The sequence below is a fragment of the Meles meles genome, chromosome 1, assembly GCF_922984935.1.
Source record: "Meles meles chromosome 1, mMelMel3.1 paternal haplotype, whole genome shotgun sequence".
Taxonomy (NCBI): Eukaryota; Metazoa; Chordata; class Mammalia; order Carnivora; family Mustelidae; genus Meles; species Meles meles.
In genome coordinates, this window is record NC_060066.1 from 161,809,773 (window position 1) to 161,828,593 (window position 18,821).

Consider the following 18,821-nt stretch of genomic DNA (forward strand, 5'->3'; position numbering starts at 1 on the left):
AATTTTTTCATATAGTCAACGGAATTCCAAGGAGGAAAATGTAGCTGTTATTGTAGAGATAATTAAAGTCATTACAGGGGCGCCTGGGTGGCTCAGTGGGTTGAAGCCTCTGCCTTCGGCTCAGGTCATGATCTCAGGGTCCTGGGATAGAGCCCCGCATCAGGCTTTCTGCTCAGTGGGGAGACTGCTTCTCTCTCTCTCTGCCTGCCTTTCTACCTACTTATGATCTCTGTCTGTCAAATAAATAAATAAAATTTTTTAAAAAATAAAGTCATTACAGAAACATATTTTTCCTCCAAGAGGTCTAGAAAAGACCTTGGATGTTAGGTAGTACTAGTGCACTGAGCATGGGGTGAACATGAGACCAGAGGTCTTAGTGGGGTCAAAGACAGGATGTAGTTAGGGAAATTCAGAGCTGGGGAATGGTGGTCAGGAGAACTGGGGAAACCCGTCAGAACCCCTGACATCAAGGGGCTGTTGCAAAGACTGAATGAGGTCATGCATGCAGAGCAGAACATCATCTTCTGTCTCCAGCTAGGCCACCTGGGTTCAAATTCCCACTGTGCCCCTTCCTGGCCGAGGGATCCTGTAAAAGTTACATATATTCTCTGACTCTTAATTTCCTCATCAGTGCAGATGAAATGACATAATACAGGAACATACTTTGCACATAGTAAAGCACTCAAATAATATTTATTTATTATGACCCACTATTTTTATACACCCAGGTTCCCCTATTTAAAATTGCCATGTCCAATATACTCCATTGGGAGTTTATTTCCCTATTTTATTTTTCTCTGGAGAACTTATTAACACCTCCATGCTATATATTTTACTTATTTATCTCCTTATTTTTGACCTTCCACATTAGAATGTAAGCTCCCTGACTATAGGGATATTTTTCCATTTTGTTTCCTACTGGGGATTGCTTACAGAAAGTACTGGCACACAGTAATCCTCAATATATATTTGTTAAATGAGAAAAAAAAATCATTGTCTAATCTAGCCTTGGCATACGGAAAGGATGACAAACTGTTGGTTAATAACCAACAGGACCTTGCCAGTGGGGACCATTTCCAAGATCCAAGACGTGGCCAGAGGTGTGGATTACTGGGTAGCATGGAGAGAAAGTGTGCTGGAGCTGAAGAAATCAAAGAACCCTGAGATCTTGACCTGAGCTGAAGGCAGCGGCTTAACCCACTGATCTCAGGGTCCTAGGATCGAGTCCCACATCAGGCTCTCTGCTCAAGAGAGCCTGCTTCCCTTCCTCTCTCTCTGCCTGCCTCTCTTGTGATTTCTCTCTGTCAAATAAATAAATAAAATCTTTAAAAAAAAATATCTTAGAAGTCAAAGAACCCTAAAACCAGGATGTTGGCTGGGTCATCCACATCAATCTATGTCACAGGATAAAGCTAGGAAGCAAGGTGAAGAAGAGGGCGAAAAGGGGCTTCCTGCATCTCTAAGCCTGCAGTTAAATGCAGAAGAATGTGGGTCAGCAGTGAACAGCAAGGAGTGGTGGGCGGTGGAATCAGCAGGTGGGCTGCACACAAGTCAACAGGAGGTGGTCTGGAAGTGGCAACAGGGAATTGGGAGAATTCAAACAGTGCCTTGGAGCCCCATGACATATGGCCCACAGAAGACTGGAGAACTTTCCAGGGAGAGTGCTACAGAAGCGATGGTCTCTGAACAGAGCTGGGATTCAGTTAAGGAAACAGGTGGGCGAGGTTGGCAGAGAGCCTGCGAATGTAGAGGAGGGTGTTGCTAAGGATGTGACATTCCCGAAGGCGTGATAGGGGTGAGAGCACTAGCAGGAGCACAGAACAGTCTAAAGACGGGTGTGCAAGAGGCTGTATGCACAGAGGATGGAGATGGTATTCAGACACAAGGACACTTAAGAATGGTTACAAGGTTTTTTGTTTGTTTTTCATTACCAGATAGATAAAAGATGATTTTGTAGTTAAATAAGCTAATCAAGGAGAGGGACAGCAAATTTCTGGAAACATCTTTATGTTGAAAATGCTCTAAGGACTTGTTCAGATGTCTAACAGTAACATCTTCTGCTTGTTGTGGAAATATCTTTCCCTTCCTTCCATCTCAGAAGAATACTTGATAGCTTCAATAGCTATCTCTTGGATGAATTAATTTAAGTCATTACTTTTTGCAACCTTTATTTTTTTTTAAACCTAACTTAAATAGATTAAGATATTACTGAAATTGTTTATCAAAGTGAAACAGTAAGAAAAGCTTTGGAACTCTTGTGGGTTAGAACTGTTGTTTAACACTTTTCTGTCTTTCTTGTTAAATCAAATTTGAAAGTATGAAGCATATCATGTTTATCTCCAGATAAATTCATAAGCCAATGTTCACTAGTTGGTTGGTTGGTTGGGGAGTGGCTCAAACACTTACTGTAAGAACAAAGGCACTGTAAGAACAAAGCAATGAATGAGACCAGCTAAGGTTTTGAACACTATAGAAACAGTATTTAGATGCCAATAAATAATTATTTAAAAGCTGTTTAGAACAAGTGAATAATCTGACCTAGAAATCTTCTTTTTCTGATTCCCTGAATGAAGAATTGAAGAAAATGATAATATGAATCATAACAAGTGTGGGCAAAACCAGAGTGCCCTAGGAGAATATGCTAGCAGTGCTATTGGACAGAGCATGTGGAATGACTGTCCATTCGGAGTTTAAAATTTGGGTTGGGCGACTATTCCATGTCATGTATCATCACAGCAGAAAATTTTAAAAATCCTTCCAGTTTGCACTAGGTAAAAATACCTGAGGCTAATGTATATAAATGGTGAAAACAAACCTTCTCCATTTTTTTAAAAGGCTTTATTTATTTGTCTATTTGGGTGTGTAGAGCTAAGGGGGAGAGGCAGAGCGGGAGGACAAGCGGACTCTGCGCTGAGCATAGAGCTGGTGAGGGGCTAGGTCTTATGACCCTAAGATCATGACCTGAGCTGAAACTAAGATGCTTAACCAACCGAGCCATGCAGGAATCCTATCCTTCTCTATTCTTAAAACAGCCATTCTCGTTCAGATGGCAAAGTGTTATGTTTAGTTTCTCCTAAGTCCTGAAGTTCACTTTAATGTACTTTTATCTGCATAAGCACTTCTTAATGAGATAGTAGGGGCATATATTTGTGATATGGCTGCTCCCATAGTCCCTCCGGAAGCCTTTTCTATACTTCTTTGACTTGCGCAAAGTCCAAGATGAAGGTAACACGGTACTAGAGAAATGAATACAATTTATTTCTATTAAAACACCTTCTTGCATGACTTTCTTGATCTAACAAGATGCTTATGAGATTCAGTCTTACTAATTAGAATGGCTATGTTACCAACTTTAGTTACCTACTATTATGTTTTATATTATATATTATAATTATTTTCCTAAAATGAAAAAAATGTAGTTCACATTGATATTCCACACAGTTACTAATACTTATATTTGGTTGATAATATATATTTTGAAAACAAACAGACCAATAACTTAAAATTGTCTTTAGATAGATATCTTCAAAAAAAGTCTCTCTCTTTATTTAAAGAAACCCAAACTCAAACACAAGCAAACTAGTCAATAGATACTCTAAAACCAAAACAAATGGAAACAACAAACACATGGAAGTTTCTTTTTTGTGGAGCCCCAGTTACTTGAGGCAGGGTTGACAATATCATATTGTTCAATTTCCTCATTAAAACGGGGCCAACTATTCTGCTGCGGCCAGCCTGAACCCCAGAGAGGGCCTTTACATAGGCAGGTACTTGCTGTACTTTGGGATTACCAACCAATTCAACTGTAGCTTCTCTTTTTGAGATGTGCTGATCAGTAAAAAGACACCTGGGCACTTTTTAATTCCATCTAATTCAAATAGAAAGTTTAGAAGGTCATAAGTTTGTGGATTTTGCATCTTAGTTATTATAAAAGTAATGACCCGAGGCAATGAAGGCTTCTGATATCATGTAGGAATCATGCATCCTCCCCTGAAGAATGCCTCTCCACCTGTCCTCCACCTGAGCTAGGACAGGACATCAGATATGTGAGAAGCTTTAAATCAGATCACTCTTTTCTGCTGCTGCCCAGGCTACTCCAGGCTAAGCACTTCCACCTCTTGCAGGGAAAATTCACCCTTGAGAGAAAAAAAGCCACACCTCACAATCTACTTAAAAATCTCTATCAGTCATTCTGATTTTTAAAATTGCGATAAAACACACACTCAAGTTGGAAAAGTTCTTTTTGCTGTCGTAAAACACAAAGACAAGTTCAATGTTTAGACTCGACTCTAGAATAGAATACATTTTGGCCAACTTTTGATCCTAGGAGAAATTTAGTTCTTAAAATGGTAGGAAGTAGGAGCTTAAGTGATACATATTTGCGGGTTAGACCACCCACAATTAAATTAAATTATTTAAGTTTTCCCTACAATTAGCTTAAATAGTATTTTTTATCAAATGCCAAGTCTATTAAAATGATTTAGAATTTAACATAAAACAGAAGAATGCTAATCCTTAATTCAGAATATAACAAATTATTCAAGAGTGAGGTTAAATATCTGACATTATATTTATGTAAATTCACCTTAATCTTCTAAAATGACAAGTTCAGCGATAGTTGTACATTTTCCTACAGCCACGTCGGTTGCAATTTCAGTAGATGCAAATAGAATTTACTACAATACTCCTTTTTGCTCTTCTCCTCATTTTTCTGATCTCCTGTGCAACATTCCTTGTCATAAGACTATGTATATATATTTAGGTTTTACAATAACGGATGTCATATCTGAAATATTAGTTATCCAAAACAAAATTAAATGCTAATTCCAACCAAAAAGTCCTTACATTGTCATATTCCTGTCATATTTGCAAAAGAGTCAGGAAAGAGCCCTGGTTGACAGAGTTAAGTTCCTTGGCCAAAAAAGGTGTTTGTTCGCTTTTTTTTTTTTCTTCCAATTTAACACAGTTAATTAAGTAACCAATATTGACTTCAAATTGGCTTGATTTTTTTTAATATGAAAAATTGAAGATCCCATACAAACCAAATTCATGTCATATTTTCTTTAGTATTTCATATTTTCTAAGTAGCCATAGCATTTGTGTAAGAAGGTGAGACCAGGTCTTTTGGAAAGAGAACTGGGATTTGGAAATGCAGATGGGAAAAAAAGGATGAGGGGAGTAAACTAGAATCTGGTATGCTATGTACTACTTACCTTCAAAAGTCAAATAAAACTTTCCTCTGTCAAACCAAACGAGGGAAGGCTGTTCATTCTCTGTATGGCCAGGAGTTGAAGCGGGATGGGAAAGGTTAAGGAGAGGGAGAGAGAAGGACACAGTATGAGTTACAGGTCATTAATCTCACTATGGGGGAGGGCGGAGGCACTGCATGCCATTAGCGTGCAGGAGAAAGGGAAGGCTGGCAGTCTATGTTTTGGTTTTGGTTTTTAGTTCGGGAAACAGAAAGCAAAAGCAAAGCTATGGAGGCCTAAAGGGATGGGCACGTGTTGTTGGCAGCTTGATACTCGGTGCTTGAGCGCATGGAGTGGAAGTCTTCCTGGCCATGCAGGGGCGTCAGCATATTTTAACTGCACTAGTTAGGGCAAATGGTCATTCAGCAATTGCTGTATCCCTTTCATCTTCAGTGTCATCCCCTTCTGTATTTTCAAAAAGATAAACTCGGTGTTATGGGTTATATCAAACTTAGCTTAGGTTTTAAATGACAACAGCATTGCATATCAATTTAAAGTTCATGGAAGATGTCACACTATCTTCCGTTCCCTCGCCTGGAATCACCTTAGGCATCCAGACTCAAAACACCCTTTACCTACATACCAAAGAGAAGACAAGATTACTGACATTGTTCTATTGTATTTTAAATCAAAAAGCAGTCACTGGACATGTAATTCCGAGCAGTTAAATTATTCCTTCCTTTGTAAATTCACAAAGCAGTGGCATCTCACCTTTTTCAAACCTTTTGAGAAACTGTCATGCAACCTGCTGCTTTTAAATATGTTCATTAAAAAAAGAAAATTTGGTGGAATGAGTTCCACGATGAAAAATAAATAGACAAGGTGCTTCTGAGAGGCACCAGACACTCATGAGGTGAGTAGCATGTCCATGAAGTTTACAGCATTCAGATGGCATAATGGCTTGGATTTTTTAAAGTCTGGGTACCTAGACATCACTTGGCTAGCACCATACCTGCCAGCGTTTCACAGCGCCTTTCAAACGAGGGCAGTTTGTCATAAAAAACATCATCTTCTGACACTACGAACCAAAGAAATATAAAGGAATGGAAAACAAAAACACGCATACAAACCCCAAATGAAATTAACGGTACAGTTCACTGGTTGAAACACAGAAATGATATTAATGGAAAAAGGAAATGAAACCTAATACGCTGGGATAAGGATGAGAGGATACAAAACAAGTGATGTGCTTATTCTATGGTGGTTCTATGAGAAAAAGTTAAAAATTTTAAGACGCCAGCTTTCAGCATCTGTGAATTTGGCTGAAGTCAGCTCCACGGAGGAAATCACGTTCCCACTTTTTCAGGGAATTGTTAAAGGCACCATCATTAGTAATTGTCTTGTGCAAGTGCATTTCACTCAGACACAGTGCTCAAGTGGCCAGACATACGTCCATCAATAGAACCTCTTGGTACACAGGGTCATTCAGAATACAACTTCTCCCTGCCCCAATGGGTAAGAGTAAGCTTTCAACAAGACTAAAAAAAAAAGCAACAGTATAAATCTGAGGTTGCTGAATGAAGTATCCCATTTCAAACTCATCGGTATCCAAATTTAGTTTGCCTTGAGCCCGTCTTTAGTTGTTATGGCCTGATAATTTTGGACAACATTACTGTAATTCCATCTTTGGCTATAGTATCCAGCTATGGCCAAATGTATTTGTAAATTGATCACAACAGTTGCTCTGGATCCCAACCATTCCAGATCTTTGCACATGGTGTCCTTTCTCACCAACTAACAAACACAGGTAATTGGAGTTCTATGCTTTGCGATGAAAAAAAAAAAAGTGCTTGATTCCACAGGTCTTAAGAGTATTATTACGACTTAAATTAAGAATTGAATAAAATCTATACAAACACCCATAAGGGAGAATCCTCCCTACAATATAGAGAGGATAAGGAAATTGATGATGGTAGTAAAATTATTCTGTAAACATTGTTTCTTGGAAAAAATATTCCACTGGCTTGCCTCCTTGATTTAGGAAGCAAAGCAGGAAAAGAAATTCTTTGTCAGTTTTTAAGGTTCTAAGATAGCACCTGTCAGTCAGCATTTATTATACAGGTGGCTTCCTTGGTGGCTAGAACAAGTTAACGCAATGCATATAATATTTTTAGGAGAGGAACAGGGCATGGCACTAAGAAGGACACTCCATAATCTGTCCAGAAAATATGAAGCAAAACAGTTACGTTAGCAGTAACTGAATGTCACAATACTCTTTCATACCTGTTAGTGGGAAATGATGGAGGATATTTCTTCCCTTTGAAGAACTAACTTCGTATTTACAATTTCTTTAAAATGAGGAGCCTCCATCATGATGAGCACTGAGTAATATATAGAATTGTTGATCACTATAGTGTACACCTGAAACTAATATAATACTGTATGTTAACTATATGGGACTAAAAGAAAAAACAAACTTTTAGAAGGCAAGAATTCGCATACCCAAAAAAATGGGCCTCCAATATTGCCATTTGCTTTTTGAATTGAAGTTACAAAAGAATAGTTCACAGAGCTGAATAACATGCTCATAATTTTTTTATGGTGGTTGTGGACATTGAAGCCTTCAAAGAAAACATCATAAGTAAATTGGGGAACTTAAAAGGTGAATTATTGGATAACTCTGTGGTTTCTTAAATAAGGGCAACACTCAAATTAAATACAGAAGAAAAGAATTTCCTTAGGAACTAACAATGGAAATTGCCTCAGATTGATCTGGGATGGGGAAGTCAGAACTAGAGACATCTTTAAAAAACAAAACATATATATACACATATATATATATATATAAATAAAATAAAATAAAGTAAAATGAAATAAGATAAAATAATATATACATAGAGTAAGAATTTTTAGTTTGACCAGGGATATCCATCTCCAAAGGTCTTTCTGTGCAGAGTAATTGGCATTAATACAAGTATTTTTAAAAGAATGTTTATCCAATTCAGAATTGCCACCCAGCCTGGAGGGACAAAGACTTGGATAAAATATTGTAAGATTTAGATGCTACAGCTAATATTCCATTACCAAATATAAATCACTTTTGCTTGGAGTTCTACACCCAAGGAAACATCAAAATCCACCTACTGTTTCCTTTGGTGCCTGTAAATGGTTACTTTTCATTCATTCAGATTTCTGAGAGAATGTTAAAGATGCAGTTGAAACTGCATAGTTAACAGAGAAGGAATATAATTAACAATACATTTAATAATATATGTATTTTTTCATTTAACAATGAAAAAATTGTCTTCATGGTATTGTTACTGCATTTGGGTACCAAAAAGAAAAAAAAAAACAAACCCTAACTCTCAGCCGTAGAAATCAGAAAAAAAGTAAGAAAAATGGATATTGAAGTTAGACGTAACTCTGTTTATCTCTAAATGTCTAAGAGTTTGCTTGTTTCTTAGACTAATTTTAAACATTTTTCTCTATTCCTGTAAAATTAGTAAGATTTTCCCCCAAAAATCAAATAGTGATGGTCTTCTGAGTGTTTCTAGTGCAAAAGGAGTAATATATATTTCATTGATTCTGATATGTGCACTTTTTCGCATTTAATATCTCTGGAATTGGAATGAGTTTGAGAATTAAGTGTGATAAGAAAGCATTGCATCTTAGCTTACTTGGCAGTTTTCCCCTCCCTTTCTTAGTCATATAATAGTAAAAAATATAAAATATAAAAAATATAAAATATATAAATAAAGAAAAAATAAATTAAAAATATAAAAATAAAAAATAATAGTGTATCTTCTTAAATTCGGAAATGCACAGAAAGTCCTAATTTCAGATGTGGCATCAGATTTTCTACTTTATAATCACAGCTTTCATGAAACATTTTATGTCCAAATTTTGGGAGCATATTCTTTAAAAAGTTTAGTCCTTGGATTGCATTCCACTATGTGATAAGTGAGTACAAATAAATACATACAAAGTTTCCACGACACTTGACCCAGTTTTGGCTCGGATGTCATAGGAAATGTCAAAAAAGTATTGTGTGGTAGGAGGGAAATGTTGAGCCACCAATCTCAAAAGTTTGCTGCTGAAATTCTCTATCCCCCGCAAGCCATTTGACTGCATGAAGTTGACATTCCAAGTCAGTCATGAATAGTCGGCCCTTTGGTGTTGAACAGCCAAAGCACATCCTCTCCAAAAAGAGAGAAACAGCAATACATAGGAGCTGCTGGGCAGCCATCTGACAGGACATTTACTTCAGAGGGAAGTGGCTGTCAGGTGACGCACAGCAGCAGGAAGTAAAGAACAGGAGCATGAAGAAGAGGACAACCAAAATAACAAAATAAACAAAACACAACAAACCTCCCCCTCAAACCCCAGAATCAAACAAATCAGAGTGGTCCTCAGCAATGAGGCAATATAAGTATCTTCTTAGGTGGCTATATATATATATATATATATTATATTATATTATATTATATTATATTATATTATATTATATAATATATTAACCCCTCTGTCATTCATCCTGAAAGAATGCATACTGGTTGTGCTAAGAATCAAAGTCACTGGCCAGGATTTGAGACTTCTGTGGCAGGGAGTATAAAAACACATTGTATAAAACATGGACACAGTTCAAATTCTCTGTGTGTGTCATTTTCTCTATGAATCTCACTGAGTTTAAAGAATATGTTAGTCAGTCATCTGAGGTCAGTTGAGGTCTCCTTTGTGAGGGAGAGTTTATGCTTCTTACTTTCCTCTCTGACCAACCAGGAAAATCAGAGTAGGTGGGACAAATAATCTTGAGGAAAAACCAACCCCAAACAAAAGCCTCCAAATAAAACAAAAACAAAAACAAATAAACAAAAAAACAGAGCAAGAAGGGGAAATGGCTGTAGCCATCAGGAGTATTAAACAGTGTCCCAAAAAAGTTGGGACATTACAGAAAAAACAAACAAAAGACTCCAGAGAGAACTGACCAAACAGGCATCTTAAAATAGGAAGCCCCAAATTACCTCAAAGGATGATGCAGGGAAAAACAGAACTTGGCTATATTAATAATGTTAAATATCTGTTCATGAATAACTGGCTATATTTTTACCAAATTTGAGGGATTGTTTGGGGCTAGTCTGGTTAAAAATATAGAACACATGATATAGTTGAAATTCTCTTTGGGGCCCTTATGAGGCACCCCTTCGTTCATATCCCTGGGAAAATAGGGAGTTCTCCAGAAGAGCTTCAGGCTTTGATCAAAGTACTTCTCACATGGGCATGCTCTTCTTTGGTAAATAATAGCAGGGATTTATTTAGCTTTGAGTTAATGATTCTCCCAAGCAGTGCAGGAGGGGCCAGCTGGTTAACAATATGGAAGACTTGGAGGGGGATTCAGACAATAAAGGAAGCCAATGGGAGAAAATGGAAGGGCAGAGCCCCAGGTCAGAGATACCATGCAAACACGAGAGAGGCAACAGCTTATGGAAGATGGGTAAAGAGGTGTCCAGAGAGATGAGCCTTGGGAAGAGGAAAGATGCTCCAGGCAAAATGAGGCATTTAAACCTGGGAAAACCATCCAGCTGAGCAGCAAGTCTCAACTCTTGACTTTCATCACACCAGAAGGAAAGAGGCACAAAGGCATTTACTGAAAATGCCAGCAATGACTTATTTCTCGGGGAAAACTGACCACACATCACTGAAACGCACTAGAAAAGAATGTCACAAAGTTTGCTCAAGTTCCACAATGCCAACACTTATACCATCTGTCAACATAAGGACAACCGAAAGTGATGAAGAAATGAAAGCTTTAAGAAAATAAAAGATTGAATTTGGTGATTTCTCATGTGGTACACGACTGGAACTTAAATAAACATTCCTCCTCTAAGGAGACTAGTTTTATTATAGTAATAATATGCAAATTACAGGACCTTATTTGATGATTTCTTCTTTACTTTTATGAGTAGCTCTGTATGGAATAGCGTAAGAGAATTCCTGCAAAATACAGGTGTTAATGTTCTTTTGTTTGTTTATTTGCTTAGTTGAAGCATTTGCCTCCTTTGCTGAGAAGGTGCTTTTAAGAGAAGAGTCAGCTGATAGTAGCAGAACACAGAGCAGAACAATTTCAACCAGAAGTACAGGGCCTTGAGGTTTTCAGATCATAAAAAATAGCCAGTCAAAACAACAAACAGATTAAAAGACAGGAGATAATTTTTACCAACTGTGGGAGTGGTGGCTGCGCTCAAGGAATTGGTGGACGATATTGAAGAGGTACTTTCAGCTCGGGCAAGGGGTGCTATCGGAGGAGGGCTGGAAGAATGTATGGGAGGGCTAAAAGGTCTGGGCTGCAGGAAGAAGAAAAGAGAAGAAAATTAGATACACTTGTTCCATGTTACTGACCTCTTCCAGCCCTGGATATGACAACTCGGGTTCTTAAAAGAGTATAGGTGACACCATTTTTATTTTGAAATTGATTCTATCTCTACAGGGGTTTGTGGATGGAGCTAGAGGAACCACGAACCATGATGTGCAGGTAAGCTCCTGTGATAGCTTATACCCATTTAAACATATTTAAATACAGTATACTCAACTGAGCTAGCTAAACCAAATATTACAGACATCACTAGTTTGTAACTTCTTGCGTGGATAGCACAGAAATGGTCCTCTTCCAGAAGTCTCTTAATTGTTCACACGGAACGTCTGTCACCTCTTCAGCCTTAAAACACGATGCAAGAAACTTCTGGAACAAATTTATCAGGCTACCACCCTCCTCTATATTCACATGGTGTGCTTAACACCAATAAGTTCTCTTAGTCTGGGGATGGAAACCAGGACCTACCCTCTTTTGGAGTCTTCCCAAACCAGATAAATAGGGTGAAAGGAAACCTCTTTCTTTCTACAGGACTTAGCACAATTGAGCATTACTAATTTGCATCAGATGCACTGTAGCAGAACTGAGAACCCCAGCCTCCTAATCCTATCATTTTAGATCTCGACTTGAAAGATGGTAGAGATTGAGGGAGGGAGCGTTGAAATGTATACCCATGCTGCAGTGACTGCCTTTCAGATGCCACCTGTCAGGGCCATTCGTACAAGTGATCCGAGGCCATGGACGTAGCCTGTGTTGCAGCATTTTGGCTTCTGTTTGTCATTCTCACCATGAGTCTCTGAGCAAGCCAGAGCAGAAGGGAACGTACCACATCTCCAACTCCAGGTTTTCCTGGAGGTAGCTTTGGCCTAGATGGTGGCCGGGGAGGAGGTGGCGGAGGGGTGGTGCTGCTGCAGGGAACCAAAGGAGTGGCTGGTCGAGCAGGGGATGACGCACCTGAAAAACAAGCTGGTATTAACAGTGGCCGGAAACATGTATGGCTGAGAGCTGTCGTGGCGGAATCCTCCTTCCCCTTCCCCCCAGTACAGCGCCAGCCCCGGACACTTTTCTTCATCCCAGCAGTTAGTACACTCAACACTCTAGCATCTAGTGTGTATGTGTGTTTTTTTCTTTTTTTTTAATAAAGAAAAAAAAAAGTCACTCCGTTGAACTAGAGTTGATGGCAGAAGCTGAAGCTTATTGCCTTTTGTTGTCATGTGACACCCTGCGAAAGGTAAATCCGATTATTCCCTGTTATGGAAAATACGCTTTCAGGCCCTTTCAGCCTGCTGGTGGGGACCTTTCATTTTCACCACATACACATCAAACTTATGATAAATTCTCTTGTTTTGACATATTCAGAATTTATGTCCAAGGTGAAAGTGGAGGTTAGACCTCGAAGGAAGGTGAATGATTTTTCCACATTATATATATACATATGTATACATACATATACATATATATATATTTTTAAACATGTCTAAGAGAATTATCCTTTTTACTGTGCTTCAGAATATGAATGCTAACTTTAATAAATAAAAGCAAACACTTGATGGCAAGCAAAGGACAGAATATAGGAAAGAAATGTTGTACGAGTAATTTGCAGTTAAAATCTTAATAACAGAATCACACTGAATTTAGAGGATTGTATTTTTTGAAGGAAGCTGTTTAGGAATCTGTTCTATGTAGAGTTGGCCCATGATGGTTTTTGTGGTGATTTTGAAAAGATCCTCTTGGATTTACTTTTCTGGCTGTCAATGACAAACATGGGAAACACAGAAGACACACAGAGGCCGGCATGCACACTAATCAGCACACCAGTAGGGTCTTGAGACTCAGGGGTCAGACTATCCTTAGCCAGATCACTGCGGTGCATGGAATAACTACTTGATTCCAAACCTGAAGAAATTCTGATCGATATTGCAAACAGTGTTTGTTCAGAAAAGTTCCAACTAACTCGGTAGGTTTTGTCACTTTGGTTGGAAGCACAGGTATCAGATCATTCCAAGAAAATGCTAAGAAATCCTGCCTCAGGAAAATAACTGCCCACTCCTCTCCTCCCATCCAACATGCCACAAAACTGTGCTTTCTGGAGAAACCTAGAACAGCAAGATGCTGATCTCCATCTCCAGATCTTCAGATTCCCAAAGAGCTTTGAAGTTGGACAGCAAAACCCATCATCTTGGAATCTGCTCTCATCTTAGGAGAGTCCCTGGGGGGAAAACCTTGCTCCCCTTATTTAAACACAACCTGAAATAGTGAGTGTGTTGTTCTCTGTGCTGTTTATTCTATGTTTAATTTCATTAGTGTGAAACCCTACTAAAATTACTGCCATCTCCATCCCTATCTCTACTGCCTCTCCGCCCCATCACCTTTCTTCTGTGTTCTTACTTTTTATTTTATTGGGCCAAGATCAATGCTAGGCGCTTCACATGCATTATTTTATTTTATCCCACACCAAGCTCTGTAGGAACGTACTGTAGTTACATCAATCAGAGCTAGAGCTCAGAGATATTGGGTAACTTGTTCAAGGTCCCATAACTTGGATGGTTGATTTAAGTCCAAGGCCCAAGCTCTTAAATGCAGTGTCTTATAGCTTTAGAGAGAATGTGAAGTCCCACATTTTGCACAAAGTCTTCCCTCACTTTTGCAACAGCAGCTTGAACATATCTCTCTCAATGTAAATATTTTTAGTCTTCGGCTAATCTTTTCTTGAATAAAAAAAGAAGATATGTTTTGACAGGTCCCACTACAAAGTTTCCTTTTGACTTAATAGACTGACACCCAGGATGTTTTCAAGGAAACAGAAGTGACAGCAGAGAGATGGAAAATAAATCTTTAAACAACAAAGTCATTGTCAGGAAGTTGCATGGGGCTTTTTCTAGGTTCTGTTTCACTGGAAAACCACACCCTAGGAATGGTTCAAAATATCTATCCATGGTTCTATTTCCAAGAAATAGTCTTCTGAATCAAGCTCAGGAAAAGGTCAGCGGCTTATCTTTTTTCTGCATGTTCTAAGAGGGAAAGTTTTGAAAATCACTGTCAGTAGCACTTGGGAAAGTTAATGAAAAAAACTGAACGAAAAGGCAGATGATCTGAGTTCTGGCCTTGCCTGCCTCTTACCGGCTGTGGGATCTTAACCTCTCTGAACCTCAGCTTCTTATTTTAAAAAATGAGACATTTCTACCTTACAAGGAAGTTGTAACAATGGAAATGGAAAATGCATATCAAGTGTTTATTAAACTATAAAACGCTACACAAATAAAAGGAAATAGATGTTGATGATGATGGTAAAGATTGTCTTTTGCTATAGACACAACTAAAAGCAAAGAAAAAAGTGGCTAGTTAACTGTTTTCCTCTTCCTCTCACTTTTTCCTAACTTGATTGACTTAGCTGATTTGTTGTGTAGTTAGAAAGACACTGAGGCACTGTTTAAGATGCAAAACCCTCTTGACAGAACCCTGAGGTTCAGCAGAGGGTAGTCAGGGCCTGAAGGGAATTTTATAACCGAACTGAGGCTTCCCATCCCATGCTTTTGTGAGATCACACAATTGTTTCATATTCTAGAAGACGATTTGTAGGTCTCTAGCCTCATTCTTTGATCTGGAATTAGACCTTCATTTCTTCTACAAGCAGTGTTTAATCCCAAGAGCTGCGCTGGGAAAAAACCTGGGCATTCGCTGTTTCAGATTTAACTTTGAAAATCATCCGTATGTTATTTGAGCTTCGTTAAGTTCAAAAAGTTGACAGCCATTGCCATGCTTTCAACCCATTTGCTGCTTCAACTTGAAGTTCTTTTTTTTTTTTTTTTTTTTCCAACTTGAAGTTCTAATATAGTTTTTTTGGTAGCCCCTTGAAAGCCACATAATGATTGCTTCAACTTCCATCTTTCTTTGTTGGCTAGTGGCTTCCCTATTTGGACTCTGCCACTCTACAAGACTTGTAGCTAGGAAATATATTCTTTAGGTCAACCCCAGTTAGCTCACACTCATTTGTTTCTAAATGTGTGTGTGTGTGTGTGTGTGTGTGTAACACCTTCTAATATTGCCTTAGTTTCTCATGTCGGAAAGTGTTGCACTGAACATTCTATCTGTATGGACACCTCTCCCTACCTGGTCTCTACAGGCCAATAGAAATCTTTCTCTGTCCCATTCCCTGTCACACCACCCACAAGGGAGAAGAAATGGCCTTTGCCAAGAGAATCATCATCTGCATTCCAATAAAGCAAAGTTCTGGCCAAACTAGGTATTTATAACTTTGCCCTAAGGAAATTGAAGTTCTTGGAACAAATTCTTAACTTTAAATTGCTTTTCAACATCAGGTAACTCAACTGATTCACAAAGCTGTGTGTAATGTCTGCACTTAGTGGTGACCAAGTGAATGAAATTTTAAAATTAAGTATAATGGTACCCAGTTAAATAGAGTTTGAGATGTACAGGAAAACTAGTCTTATCAGGCTAAGTTTTACAAAAAGGAGGTTTTGAGAAGCATGGCTGATTTTTAAAACATGAGGCCATCTCCCGTTGTCTTAATCATAAATTTACATTTCTGCTAGTCTGTGTATAGTCCATCAATAAAACATTAAATGGCAAATAAACTGGGACTTAATTAAGGAGATAATTGTGCAAAGTTTTATTTATTCGTGAGCTTCATTGACTCGGTTCAATCTTCCACTTAGAAATTCAATCTTTTACCTGCAAAGTATAGGTTTTTTTTTTTCCAGCTCAATTATTAAGAATCAATAGTCTTTACTGGTAACACCTAAAAATAATTTATGAAGCTAAACAGAGAAATGACAACAAAATTCTCGAAGATTTCAGAAAGATAACTAAGGCTCTCTTTTTCGCTCATGGGATCAGTGGTCAATTCAATTAAATGTCTTCCAGAGTCTTGTGGAAGGTGATGGAAGAAACAGACGAGCGACAACTCTGCCCTGTCCTCCCTTCCCAAACTAAACGTGTTCATTTTGAGGCAAGCACAGTGACCCGCCACTGGAACAAGGGGGTTATTCCTCTAGAAGTCTTTTCAGAAGACTGAGAGCCTCACCCTGGGAGGAGAGCACCGTGAAGACTCTGGAAGCACTCCCCTCTTTGACAGGAGACAGTTTTGAAGTTTGAAATGAAGGCTTTAATTAGGATTCTTTTATTACCTTTATAGTTAAGTAAGGAGGCTTATCTCCCCAAAATGATCTAAAAATGCAACAGAGGATGAAGGTGGGTGCTCTAACCCTCTAGAATTATTGAAAGGAGCAGAGAGAGTGGGTTTTGAGAGAATTGTTGGTGACCCTGTTGATGACACAGGTCCCGACAGGTGGGTGTCAGTGGTCAAATAAGTTTGGGAGATTTTGTAACTAAACTTTAAGAGTACCTGGAGATCCCTGGAGTTAAGAACACAGGCTTAGAATCAGACAGACTTGAGTATGACTGAGTATCCCAAGTCTGTCACCTGTAGCTGTGTAAACTTGGGAAAATTACTTGATATCTCTGAGCCTCAGTATTCCCAAGTTTGCACGGCTGTAAAATAGGAGAAATAAGAGAGCATTTATCACATGGGATTGTTGTAAGGATGAAGCAATGTGCACATAGGATTAAGATGATAACCAGGAGAAGAAACTATAGCTGTTATTATTGGCAAATTAAAGGCTCTCAGAGGTCCTATGGTAAAGAAACCTGCTAATTTTGTTTTAACACAATGTTCCCCAAACTTATTTGCATATTAGGTAGTTGTCCTTTTTTGGTGGAGGAAGGCACCTGGGACACATGCAGTGGTAGAAAAACATCGATTTTGTGTGGGGTACAGGTGACTCTCCAACCTTCTCTTTGATCAGACTGGATGCTTGAAGTACAGGAATTCTCAAACACAGAGCAAGTCCTGAACTACTCCATTGAAAAAGGCAGCAATGATTAATGACTATTAGAATGGAGACAAAGGTCTTTCCTTCTGGTCTCTTACTGCATCGAAATAGCATAAACTTGGTCACCTCTTCCAAAGCAAATGAAAAACAAAAAACTCATGGCACTCAGAAAGAAGGTGCCTAAACCAAACCTACAGGCACAGGAGGGAAGGCCCTGGGGGCAGAGGGGGTGGTTCTTGCCAGATCAATGTGAGCAACAGTAGGAGAAAAAATATGGAAGAAGAGACATTAGAAAATCTTGATCTTTCTTCAGCGTGCATGGCGGGTGTTGCCATCCTTTTATATGGTGAGAACTCAAAATGAAGCTTCAAAGAAGAGAAACCAAAATGTCAGGTTCAACATCAACATTTGCATAGAAAGTCCTAAATGTCCATTTCTGACAGACTTCTCCATCACCTGTCACCATGCTTTGAGCTTACTTCACAGCTGATGAGCTTATCAAGATACAATCAGAGAATAATTTGTCTTCAGGGGCGACTTGATACACTGCAGATGTAGTAAGCTATGTTCTTTTTGCTGTCCCCTAAAAATCTCCTTTTCAAACCCTACTTCTTTTTTTTCTGAAGTAATTAGAGGGGTTAACATGGTTCTTCCTCTAGGGAAAAAGAAAGAACTGAAAAAAAAAAAGTAGAAAAAGAAAGAATACAGTGACCTACCTACCAAAATTAGGACCCTTGGGAAAAAACAGTATAAACTTTCAGTTATAAGATGAATACAGTCTGAGGAGCTAATGCATAACACAGTGACTGTAACCCTGTATTGTATAATTGATGACACCATATCGTATAATTGTAATTTGTTGAAAGAACAGAGCTCAAATGTCTTGCCTTCCCCCTACCCAACCCCACCCCCAAAGGTAAATACATGATGTGTTAATTAACTTAATGGGAAGAGTCCTTTCACTGTATATATATATCTATAGCTCAAGTCATCACATTGTGCACTTTAAATATCTTATAATTTTGCCAATGATATCTCAATAAAGCTGAAAACAAAATAAAACAAACTAAAAAATATCCTTGTACAGGCATCTGACAGGGAAATGAGACACTTAACATGAAACTCACTGGCTAGGAAATCTGCCTTTCTAGAACTTTCCTGAAGTCCAAACAATGACAAAGCAGCTTCTTTAAAAAAAAATGCACTTCCTAACAGCAGGGTGAAAGGCAAGGCGCTCCCAAGGAGCGCTGGGAGTTGCAGGGCAGAACACATCACAGACTTGCACTATGAGGGTGAGCATTCGATGCACTAGGACATGCCATGGGGCCACAGAACACCCAGACCAGAGGAGGGATGGCTGAAGCTCTAAAGCCAACTGCCAGGCAGGAGGAGGGTGTTGCTCACACTGCAGCA

General features: G+C 38.6%; 1 protein-coding gene across 19 annotated transcripts in view; it reads right to left on the reverse strand.

Annotated features, from left to right (window-relative positions):
- Nucleotides 1-18,821, reverse strand: part of SGIP1 (SH3GL interacting endocytic adaptor 1) — a 217,763-nt gene that overhangs the window by 52,469 nt on the left and 146,473 nt on the right. For 13 of the 19 annotated variants that reach the window (XM_046003690.1, XM_046003689.1, XM_046003693.1 and 10 more), the window contains 3 exons: nt 12,383-12,510; nt 11,404-11,530; nt 5,214-5,273 (listed from right to left, as the gene is read on the reverse strand). In XM_046003690.1, coding sequence (XP_045859646.1) covers nt 5,214-5,273; nt 11,404-11,530; nt 12,383-12,510 — 315 coding nt within the window. Of the gene's footprint in view, nt 1-5,213; nt 5,274-6,201; nt 6,268-11,403; nt 11,531-12,382; nt 12,511-18,821 lie in introns of all 19 variants that reach the window. The other 6 variants (XM_046003796.1, XM_046003732.1, XM_046003762.1 and 3 more) reach the window with 2 other exon arrangements.